At 50.1% G+C, this 11705-nt stretch overlaps 1 protein-coding gene and 1 non-coding gene across 2 annotated transcripts in view; one reads left to right on the top strand and one right to left on the bottom strand.

The window, feature by feature from the left end:
- Nucleotides 1-1438: 1438 nt before the first annotated feature.
- The window catches only part of ENAH (ENAH actin regulator), a 138143-nt gene continuing 127876 nt past the window's right edge, over nt 1439-11705 (top strand). The window contains 1 exon segment of the mRNA XM_032591857.1: nt 1439-1492. Coding sequence (XP_032447748.1) covers nt 1488-1492 — 5 coding nt within the window. The 5' untranslated portion in view covers nt 1439-1487.
- TRNAG-UCC lies at nt 4370-4454 on the bottom strand. Its single transcript has one exon. It is a non-coding gene; the product is annotated as a tRNA-Gly (tRNA).

Raw genomic sequence — 11705 nt, 5'->3', positions numbered from 1 at the left:
CTGCTCACGTTTCCTTTGCAAGTGTAAACGGTCTCCAGTGGCATAACTACAGTTGGAATTGTACCTCCGTCTTAAAATAAACCATCCAAACTTTTGAACGGCTTCCTGGGCCCTGCCTGAGCCTCCATCTTGGCGGCCCGCGCAGGCCGCCGGGGAGCCCGCAGCAGCCGACCTTTCCTCCGGGCCACCTACCCCAGAGGAGACCCACCTCCCTCCTCCTCTGGCGACTGCAGGACGCCTGCCATTTGTCCAGTTCTGAATTCTTACTGGATTCCCGGATTTGCTTTGGGGGGGCCACGACAACCTCCCACACCATAATTCTGCTCGCTGGGAGGAGCCCCCCACCCCCCCGCCCCCGTGGATGTTCCACGGCGCCCCACTCGACAGCTCAAAGCGGGTGACTTGGAGCGCAGGGAAGACCTGCGCAAGCCTTTGCAACTGTCGCGGGTTCGCCCCCAGGCCCGCGTCCTCCCCCCCCCCCCCCCCAGCGTGAGCCAGCCGATGAGGTCATGCCCGCCCCCAGTGCGCGTGTCTCCCGTGTCTCCCGGCTGGTGCGGCGCCCCGGCGGCCCTCGCGGCCCATTTAGGCGCCCCCCCCCCGCCCAGGAGTCGGCTGGAGCGCCCGCAATCCCCCCCACCCACGCTGTCCCCCCCGACCCCCGCAGCCCCCCCAGGTCCCCGCTGTCCCCCCCAACGCCCGCTCCTCCCCGCAGGCCTCGAAGCCCCCAGCTGCCGCCCCCGCAGGCCCCGCTGTCCGCCGCAGCACCACTGCCCCGCAGCCCCCAGCTGTCCCCCGCAGGCCTCCGCTGCTCCCGCCCCCGCACGCCAGGCAGCCCCCCCTGCCTCCCGCAGTCCCGCTAGCCACCCCCCCAGGACCCGCTAGCCACCCCCCCCCCACCGAGGACCCGCTAGCCACCCGCCCCCCCCGCAAGGCCCCCGCAGCCCGGCCGCCGGGGAAGGCCCGGGGGCAGCGCGGGCGGCGGGCGAGAGGCCACAAAGGGGCCCCCGCCGAGCCCGCTCCGCAGGGCGGCGGGCCCGGGCGGCCGGCGCGGGGGGCTCCCTCCCCGCCCCGCCCCTCGCCGCGCGCCCCCGCCCCGCCCCCGCGCCGGGGGGGGGGAGGGGGAGGGTCGGGGGGGGCGGGGAGGGAGCGAGGGCGGCGCCTGCGTGCTCCTCGGCCGCGCGCCCCGCCTCCCGGCCCCGCGCGGCGCTCGCGGCTCTCCTCCGCGGCTGCGGCGCCGCCTGCACTCGGCCGGCGGCGGCGGGCGGCGGGCTCCCTCCAGGGCGGCCGGGCGCTCCGCAGCGGGACGACGCGCAGCCTCGGCCCCGCGCTCGCAGCCTCGCGGCCCCCGCCGCGTCTCCCGCGTCTGGCCGGCGGCCGCCTGCTTCGCGCGGTGACATGGGTGTAAGCGTGCCGGCCTGCCAAGCCGCGTCCCCGCCCCCGGAGGAGAGGCCTGGCTCGCGCCACCCCGCGTCCCCGCCGCCGGCACCATGAGGTGAGGGCGACGGGCGTGTGGCCGGCGGGCCATTGTGCGGGCGGGCGCCGCGACCCCCATTAGTCCCCCCCACCCCACCCCAACCCCCCGGCTGGAGCCCGCCCTGGCCTCGGCGCCTCCGTCCTTTGTCCCTCGGGACTCGCTCCGCACCCGCCGCCGACCGGCTCCGCCCGCCCGTCCCCGGAGGCCCTGCTCGGCCGCTTCCCTCCCCCGCCCGCAGTCGCCCCGCCCTGCCCGGCCCGGGGGGTGGATGGGAGGGGTGCCGCAGGCCCCCGGCCGTGCTGCGTTGCCCGTGGGAGACGGGCATTGTTCCGGGCGGAGGTGAGGAGTCGTGCGCCTTCGTCCCGAGAGCCCGGCTGTAACGGGGGTGGGCGGGTGGGGGGGGGAGCAGAAAAGTTTGGGGAGCCCCGAGCGTGCGGGCGCGGGGGCCCGCGGGGCGCCCGAAGGTGACCGGGAGGCGGCGGGGCGGGGGGCGCGGGCCCGCGTGGGTGTGGGGGGGCGCGCTGGCCTCTGCCCGTGGGCGCCTCCCACCGCCGCCGAGCGCGGCCCCGGTGTGCCGTCGGGAAGCGTGGCGGCCTCGGCGGGCCCGGCGCTGCGGCGGTCTCTCCCCGCGCGTGGGGGCGGCCGCGAGGCGCCCCGGGGTCCGCGCGAGCCCGCCCGCGGGGTTCCCGCCTCCGGGGGTTCCCGGGGTCGCCGGGCGCCGGCCTCGGGGGGGCGGTGGTCTCGCGGCGCCTTCGCCGCGCTCGCTCCTTTGTGTTAAAGATTAACGGCCCGCCGCTGCCCAGACCTTCCGAAGGCGATGCGAGATTTCGGCGATCGAATCTGCGGATTCCTTCGCTTGGGCGAGAAAATGTCATGTCATGGGGATTCTGCCTCAATTTAAGTAGTTTCCATTCCCAACGCTAGTTTTCCTTCTTTTTATTCCATCAAGGTTGAACATTCCCCCCCCCCCCCCCCCCCCCTTTTTAATACATTCTCGTGTGACATAGCTGTATTTTTTCACTGTAGCTTACTGGGAATTTGAGTTCTGTTTTCTCTGATTCCAAGTTTCAAACCTTGATCTTCCTGGCCTTAAAAATGTGTTTAGTGCTGTGCCTCTAAGAGATCCCTTTTCCTTAGTCATTTCACACAACTTATTTTCAAACGGGAAGGATCAGTTTAAAATGTAATTATGGCGTGCAAACCAAAAACATCATCTTTGTAAAATATGGCTTGAGAAACTTGAACCGTGGGTTTTGAGCATGGTTTTTTTCCTCCACGTACTGATGTCCTTGAAAACGCAGGAACTGTAATAAAACATGGGTAACCTTATATCTTCTCATACTATTGTTGATATTTTTTTCAAAGATTTAATGCTGTAGGAGTCTTGCAGACCAGAAGTTACAAGTTTTTTTTTTCCCCCCCAAATTTTGGGTAAATTTATATCAACATTGAGAAATGTAGAACAGTGAAACTGGGGTGTTTTAAAATGAAATGATTATAAAGTTGTTTGATTCAGAGGTGATGAACCAAAAAAAAAATTAAAAAAAGTAGTTCTGGGTATTCAGTGAAGTTTGATCACTACCCTGTGTAGTTGTCAGCCTGTCACAGGTAAATTGTGTCTTCCCCTAAAAGTTCCTTTTCTAAGGAAGACTGATTTGTAATTTCTATGCTTCCTGCTCTGTTCCTTTCTAAATTTGGAGAGGAAGGAATCCCACGAATACTTTCCAGTAGCACAAAAACAAGCTGGTGCAGCGGTCTGAAAGGCTCGTTCAGGTAGTCCGCGGGCAATTCTTTGTAGGCTCATTTGAATAATTTAAGAGCACAAAAGAGGATCAGCTTTTCACCTTGGTAGGACTTAGATGGTTTGGTAGGTGGTTCGTACAACTCAGTTGGACACATTTCCACAGATCCTATAAAAGTAGGCTGGTTTGGTATGGGAATAAAAGGTCCTTGTGCTGGTTGCAAAAGGGCTTGGGATATTTGGTGCTTAAGAAAGGGCTTTTCAGGTTATATGAACATTTGACTTCATCTCACTGATGCTTTTAAGTGCTGTGGGACATACGCGTTGTAGTATTAATTGAGTCTTTATATTAAGGAGTAGTTCTGATGTTTTAAAGTCCATCCAGAAATAGGAATGCATGGGCAGGAATTTCCATTTCAGTTGGTCAGAGTTCCGAAGAGAGGATATGATGAATATGTTGCCATTTAAGTATTTATGATAAGATCTCTCAGATGACTTCAATTTCAGGAATAGCAGGCCCGCTGCGTGTAATATTCCCAGGCTGGAGGGAACCGAGTGATGCTGTCCATTCTTGAGACCATCTTAAAGGCATGCTACACGTGTCAAAGGCTGTATGTGGAATTATGTGTTAATACTTCATTTAAAGAGGATCATTTACAAAACGAGAAACTGTGTTTCTTACTCGAGACGGTGAAAAAAGGTGGAGACCCAGAAAACTGGTAGTTTTATTAGGGTAACGTGCAACTTTTTGGTTCTATTTTTTTTCATTTGTGTAATGTTTTAGAAGTGGAAGAGGATTTATGTTTGAGGCAGGTGTGTGTATATGTAATTTTAACATAGTGTAGGCCTTTTAAGTGATTTTTTTTTTTTTTAACCTAGTTGGTTACTTCCTCAAGCTCTTTTCTGATGGAAAGAGGAGCCTGTCTGATATAACATAATTGCGTGTAGACTAGTGGCTAAGAACTCAGACGTTCTTAGGTCCATATTACGTGTAAATCGTCCATACTTACACTCTCTACTGGGCGACTTTTTTTTTCTTTTTTTAATGTTTATTTATTTTTGAGAGTGAGAGACAGAGCACGAGCAGGGGAGGGGCAGAGAGAGAGGAGACACAGAATCCGAAGCAGGCTCCAGGCTCTGAGCCGTCAGCACAGAGCCCAACGCGGGGCTCGAACCCACGAACCGTGAGGTCACGACCTGAGTGGAAGTCAGTCGCTCAACCCACTGAGCCACCCAGGCACCCCCTGGGCGACTTTCGTATTAAAAAGAAAAGGTGTGGTAGAGTTATGAGGGTTCATCAAAGCCACTTGCTAGCTGGATACCCTTGAGCTAATCACGTTGTTTCACTGATTCGCATTTAAAAATATGTAAAAACAGGGACAGTTATTGCCTGGGTAGTGAGAGTCAAATGATGAGGGCAGAGAAGATGTTTTGTATGCTTTATAAAGCAGCATACAGTTCTATTCCTGCTCTTGTTTCCCGGCTCAGCTCTGTTTTAGGCTAGTTATGTTAAACTTTCGGGCAGTTTGCTTTACCTTTCTGGGCCTTTTCTAGTTCAAGGATGGTAAGTAGGTTACATTTTGCTTATCTGCTCCCAACTGCTGGTGGCTGCCTTGTTGACTGACACATAAATGCATTTCTGGGCTTGGTGGGAAAGCGTGCATGAGTGGTGTTTGTTCGGGACCCGCGTGTGGCCACCCAGAGTGTGGCAGTGGGGGTGTTTCCTGGAATGGTCCTTCTCGTCTGATCTAGTCCAGCCTTCTTACTTCCTAAGTGAGGAGATTGATCTTTGACGTTTCCTTCCTATGTGGATGTTTAGAGTCTTCGAAATACTTGTTAGGATTTTGTTACCTTCATTTATGGTAATGATACGCTTAAGATGCATTTTAGAATGTACAATCAAGGCTCAGAAGATTCGGGATTTTCTCATTAATTGAGCAGACTGGTAATAATGGAGGTATCCTTTTATTTCACAGGATTGTCGTGTCAGGTGACAAGTGACATACCCATGAAAGGATGCACAGACTGGCGTCTCTGTTGTCATTGCTCTTCATTTACACTGTACTTGTTGGATGTGTGACTTTCCCCCAGAGGAACTAGGCAGACCCCATTTGGCTGGTGTAGAAGGAATCACATACCGGACTGATGGTTTTGGTTACTTACCCTACTCACAGCTTCAATCTAGGGTAATTGTGTAACTTACAAAACACCCAGTCTTTATCGCCGGCGAAAGAAGGATTTGGGAAAATGTGATTTCAGTTTTTATGCGGTCGTGGGGGAGGAAGAGGGGACTTAAACACTTCCTGTGTCGACTTAACCCTCCCTCCCCCCAATTGATGGATGAGACTGAGTATTCGTAAAAGTTAAAGGAGTCTGAGTTGAGCTGTACCTCAATAGATGTTTCTCCAAATAAGGGCTTATGAAGTTTTCTGGCATTCCCCTGTGTTCCCATATGCTCTGTATATTTTTTTGCTTTTGCGTTTACTGTGTTGTTTTATAAATATCTGAATCTATCTGTCTCTTTTCATTGTAAGCTCCTTGAAGGCAGCGATTGCATTTAAAAAAAAAAAAGTTTATTTATTTATTTTGAGAGAGAGAGCACACTTGAGTGGCAGAGAGGCAGAGAGGGGCGGGGCGCGGGGGGGAGAGAATCCCGAGCAGGCTCCACTCCGCACTGGTGGTGCAGTGCAGAGCCTGACGTGCGGCTTGATCTCACCGACGGAGATAGTGCCCTGAGCCCAAGTCGGATGCTTAACCAGCCGAGCCACCCAGGCACCCCTGCAGGGTTTGCATTTTTATGTTTATGGTATTGGTAAAATATTTGGCAAATAGTGGGTGTTCATGTAAATGTTTGGCTTTGACTAGGGTATTCCTTTCCAGGATCTGTTCACTGGTAATAGCAACCACCGTTTTGGGAGCACCTGTAATGTTCTTTAAGATGTTCTGGGTACGAAAGGGTGTATCATAGTATTTGGCATGTAATAAATGTTAATTTAATTCAAACAAATGCCAGCATCTGGAGCACAGGAATAGGTGTAGAGTTTGTTTCTTATTCAAACAGAAAGCTAAGAAATGGCCAAAAAGAGCGAGACTGGGGTTTGTTTAACTCCAGAGCCCTGTGGAGGATACCATGATCCTGGACTACCTTGTTGCATCCTGAATTAATAGAAGGGCCATCATTCTGTTTTACAGTCTCTTCGATCATGGGACTTGTAAATACTGTTTTAGCAGAAAGCTTTTGCATGTGTGTGGGTTTAACTTACTTCCACTTAGTGCCTCCTTTGTTTTGATTCTTACCACTGCTTAAAATGCTAATAATTGGATAGTTTCTGATACTCATGAAGGACGATGTGTTACTCAGCTCAGGCCGCCATAACCAAATACTGTAGACTGGGTGGCTTAAACCGCAGAAACTTATGACCTCATGTAATCTTCATTACCTCCTAAAAGCCCTATCTCCGAATATAATCGCATTAGGGGTTATGGCTTCAACCTGTGAATGTTGGGGGCACAGTTCAGTCCACGGTGGAAGATACCCAGATTTTTTTGGCCATTCATAGAACTTTGGCAGAAGAAGCTGATCTGTATAATGTTTAGGCAATATATAGATAGGTTTTGTTTTCAGTAATACTGCATACAAATGTTATTTGCTAAAGAAAGTAAACAGTGAGTTGTGCAACAAGAGAGCTCATATTTTCTAGAAATTTCTTTCCATTGTGAAGCTTCTGTTTTAGAATGATTCTAATGAATTTAATTAACAAATAGCTTTTCCAAAGAATCATTTCGGTGTGAAGCAGTGTGCATGCATCTAAGCATACCGGTTGCTTGGCGGAGGGTGAAGGGGACCAGCTTTGAAGTCAGCCTGAGTTTGGCTTCTATTTTGTCATTTAGTAAGTAGTTGATTTTTGAGTCGGTTATGGTCTGAGATTTGAATTTGTTTTTGAAAATGGAGATACTTTTTGCATTATAGAACTACTGGGAAAACCAAATCAGAAATTCTATAAAACCCAGGCGTAGCGCTTGGCGCACAAAATGGACTTGATGAGAGTGAATCCCTTCTTTGAAAGCCTGATGTCTCTTAAACTTGCGTTAAGAATGGTTACAGCTGCCGTGGGCACCTGGGGAGCTCGGCGGGCGCCTGGGGAGCTCGGCGCTGTCCCACCTCAGCTCCGTCCATGATCCCGTGGCTCGTGGGTTCGAGGCCCGTGTTGGGCTCTGTGCTGTCAGTGCAGATCCTGTTTCAGATCCTCTGTCCCCCTCTCTCTGCCCCTTCCCTGCTCCCGTGCACGCGGGCTTTCTCTCTCTCAAAAATAAACAAACATTACAAAAGAAAAAGAATGGCACAGCCGCTTTAGAAAACAGCTTGGCAGTTCCTTAAGAAGTTAAACGTAGAGTTGCTGTTGACCCAGCAGTTACTCTCCTAGCTGTAGACCGCAGAGAAATGAAAAGGTGGGTCCACGGAGAAATTAGCATGCAGACATCCATGGCAGCATTATCCTCAATAGTCAAAAAGTGGAAACAGCCCGAACGTCCATTGATGATGAATGGATAATCAACGTGTGGTATGTCCATACGATGGGATAGTATTTGACTGTGAAAAGGAACAAAGTAGTGCCACATGCCACAGAGGGGTGAAAACATCTCAGGGAGGGAAGTCAGACACGAAAGGCCACGTTACAGGATTGCAGTGATAGGCAGTGACCAGCAGAGGCGTCTTTAGAGACAGCGGGAAGATAAACGGTGGCCAGGGCCCGAGCAGGAGACTGAAGGAGGGGTGGGCAGTGGGTGCTCCTGTGGGTATGTGCCCGGCTCCTTTCTCCCGGGATGAAGATGTTCTGGAATGAAACGGTGCTGACGTTTGCACAACCCACTGAATCTGATCTTTTCAAATGGTGACGTTAAGGGTATGTGGATGATATCTCAGCCATGCTACCTCATCCTCGGGTTATTATTTCCTCTTACTCACTAGAATAGATCCTGTTATTTGCTGTACACAGTTTCTGACATCTTTACAACTTTGGGCTAATATTTTATTTATTTATTAAAAAATTTTTTTTCTCAATGTTTATTTATTTTTGGGACAGAGAGAGACAGAGCATGAACAGGGGAGGGGCAGAGAGAGAGGGAGACACAGAATCAGAAACAGGCTCCAGGCTCCGAGCCATCAGCCCAGAGCCCGACGCGGGGCTCGAACTCACGGACTGCGAGATCGTGACCTGGCTGAAGTCGGACGCTTAACCGACTGCGCTACCCAGGAGCCCCTGGGCTAATATTTTAAATGGACGTGTTCGTATTTTCTAAAGAAGAGAGGTCGGAGACCGAGTCCCTGGGCCTTTCCCTGTAGACAGCCAGGCAGGTGGGAGTGCGGGACGGAAGCCTCGCTGAGGCGCCTTGGGCGGCCTAAACAGCTTTGGGGCCCTCCCTCTGGTGGCCCTGCCAGGGGTCCTGATGGTGAGCTCACCGATGGTCCATGAAGCAAATCAGGAGAATCTTAGGAGAACCGTGTAATCTGTTGGTGATTTTTCTTGGGTATGTCTGCAATACCCTCAGATAACAAAGAGAGCTTTGTCTTTGGGGAACAGAGTAGTCTTCACATCTTTAGATGGACTGAGGACTTTTCCAGGGGTAAAGTTCTTCTAAAACATGTGGTCTCGGTAACCAGTGCATCTCATGGCACGAAGTCCAAAACTGACTGCCTTTCACTGTGTGTGCGAGGCCCTCCGTGTTCTGTCTTGTTCGGTCTCTGTGTTACTTGTGTCAGCTGGGTGCGGTGGAAGCTTCCTGAAGAACCCAGAGCATGAGTGAAATAAAAGGAATAGCTCTTTGGATCGCATCACAGGGGGGTGCAGGCTGGGCGTTCACCCCTGCAGCAAAGGGACCTTCCTGTGGTTTTAGGGTGACCACGCATTGGTTCCGTTTGAGTGTCTGCTTCGTTCTAGAGTCCTGAGATGTCCCTACCTCTCCCCTTCTCATGCTAGCCTGGGGTTGCCAGCAAATTGTGACTCTTGAGTTTTTAACACTTTAAGATTTATGAATCATAAGTTTTAATTTAGAACATTGTTATTTTTATTGCTTTGTAATCTCTTTAATCTTTGCGTTTGCAGTATTTTGAGAAAATGAACCAATGACAATCGTCCCAATTAATGTCTGGTCAGTGTTTTGTTTTGTTTTGTTTTAGTTACTTTTTCCCTTCCATTATAAACTCCCAGTACAGTTTTGATGTAGATTTCAGAAGGTATGGAAAGTATGAAGATGTTAATAACTCAAAATCAAACTATCTAAAGTTTTGCTGTTTTGATTTATAGCTTTCTAGACTTTTTATAACGCACGTATGCAGCCATAAGTATGTTTATGTATGTACGAGTGTGTTTTAAGTAAAAGTGAGATCGTACTGTTTGTAAGTGAAATTGTTCTACATTATATGTTTTGTAATTGATGCCTTTTTACATAATTCTTGTCACTCAGTACCGATCTATGTAATTTTAAGAGAATGCGTAGTATTTTCACTATGCTTTGGGTGACCTTAATCTGCTTAATTTACTCCTTAGGGGATGGACTTTTAGATTTTTTTCACTATTTTTGTTATTATAAAAACAGTGCTGTGAACATCTTCGGATATATGTCTTTGTGTACGTATTTGATCTTTTTTATCTGCACATCTATTTATGTTCTGGGATAAATTCCTAGTATGTATTTTTTCCTCTCTCTTACTTTTTTCTGTTAGGTCCTCTGAGGTCAACCTGTTTGCTTCTTCGTCTCTCTGACGCCACTCAAATATGGGCCACCGGTCCCTTCGTGTGAACATTTATTTATTTTTAAAGTTTTATTTTTAAGTAATCTCTACACCCAACGTAGGGCTCACACTTAACAATGCCAAGATCAAGTCCCATGCTCCCCCGACAGCCAGCCAGGCACCCCTCACGTGGACACATAGCGTCTTCTCATTTCCATCCTCATCCCCCCTTCTCTGGGCAGCAGTCAGAATGATCGTAAACGTGGCCGGTTGCTGTTGTCATTCGCTGCTAACGCCTTCCGTGGCATCTTAGTACTCCCAGAATAAAACCCGGATTATTAAGGTCCTGCCTGATCTGGCTGTGTTCCTAGTTCCCACCTAGGTGTCTATGAGTCCACAGTAAATATTTGAGTGAAAAATAAATGAGTTTACCGGACGAAAGGGAATTTTATTAGTTTCTGATACACGTTACCAAATTAGCCACAGTAGATGAGAGTGTCAGCTTTCCAACATTCCGTCCCATTTAGGGCAGTATCAGCATTTTTAATCTTTGCCAATCTGAGAGGCAGAAGGCGTTATCTCAGTGTTTTATTTTTTAGATTTTTCTTAAGCTCTTTCTATGCCCAACATGGTGGGGCTGGAGCTCACAACCCCCCGGGATCAGGAGTCATGGGCTCCACCGACTGGGCCAGCCAGGCACCCGTCAGTGTTTTGATTTGTGTTTCTTTGATTACTAGGAGAGTCAGACGTTTCCTCGTGTGATTATTGGACATCCCTGTACTTGTGCGAATCGTCTGTTCATGTGCTTGTCTGTTTCCCGGTGGGATGTTAAGTCATTCCTGCAGTGATTTATTGTGTCTTCAACAGGGAGCCCCTCATCGTGCAGGTGTAACGTCTCCCACGTGGTTGACACCCCAGCTCGCAGCCAGTAGGAGGCGCGTGAGGCACCTCCCTGGGACTCACCTGGGCCTTCTCGGGCCTTCTGTGGGCAGCTCACGCAGAAGTGGCAGCCTTGGTGTGCAGGCTCTTGTCGGACCCCTGCCTGTCACCTATCCCCTTGTCTCCTGGGCCCTGGCCGGTCATGTGGTCAAGCCCAGAGTCTGCGTGGGAGCAGACTGCAGGGGACGGACCTGGGACACGATTCACCTTGGCTTTTAGTTTTCCTTGTTTCGGTAGAGAGGTGCCTCTGTCAGTCCTCGCCTTGATAGTTTCTGCCTTTGCTGTCGTGCCTTCCCCAACCTAAAATTGTCTGTGTACTCACCTACATTTTCTTCTTTTCTCTTTATGGCTTCATTTATGTTTCAGTGTAAGCCACCTACAATTTATTTTGATGTAAGGTGGTGGGAGTTTAGGTTAGGATCTGAGTATCGCGTGTCTGGTCACCTGTCACCATCCTCTGTTGACTAAGCCATCCTTTCTCATTGGCTTGAAACGCCATGTTCATGTGTACGTACTGGGTTTCCATAAACACCGAGTTCTGTTTCTGGACGCGGTAATGATCTAACTCGGTGCTATTTCCTCATGATTTAACAACTGTAAGTTTGTAGTTTAATGTCTAGTAAGGGAAGTTACTGTTTGTTTTCTTAGAACTTTCAAAACTTTGCTTTTCCATTTAATACATTCTTCTAAAGGGGTTTTAGAATTATTTTATCATTTAAAACAAATAAAAATGAAATAAAAGGAAAAGTGACACCCCCAAACCTGTTGGGATTTTAATTAGACTTGTGATAAATTAATGGATTAATTTGAGTAGAGGA

This window comes from Lynx canadensis, chromosome F1 (genome assembly GCF_007474595.2).
Source record: "Lynx canadensis isolate LIC74 chromosome F1, mLynCan4.pri.v2, whole genome shotgun sequence".
In the NCBI taxonomy this organism is placed as follows: Eukaryota; Metazoa; Chordata; class Mammalia; order Carnivora; family Felidae; genus Lynx; species Lynx canadensis.
This window is presented reverse-complemented; position numbering and strand designations above follow the sequence as displayed.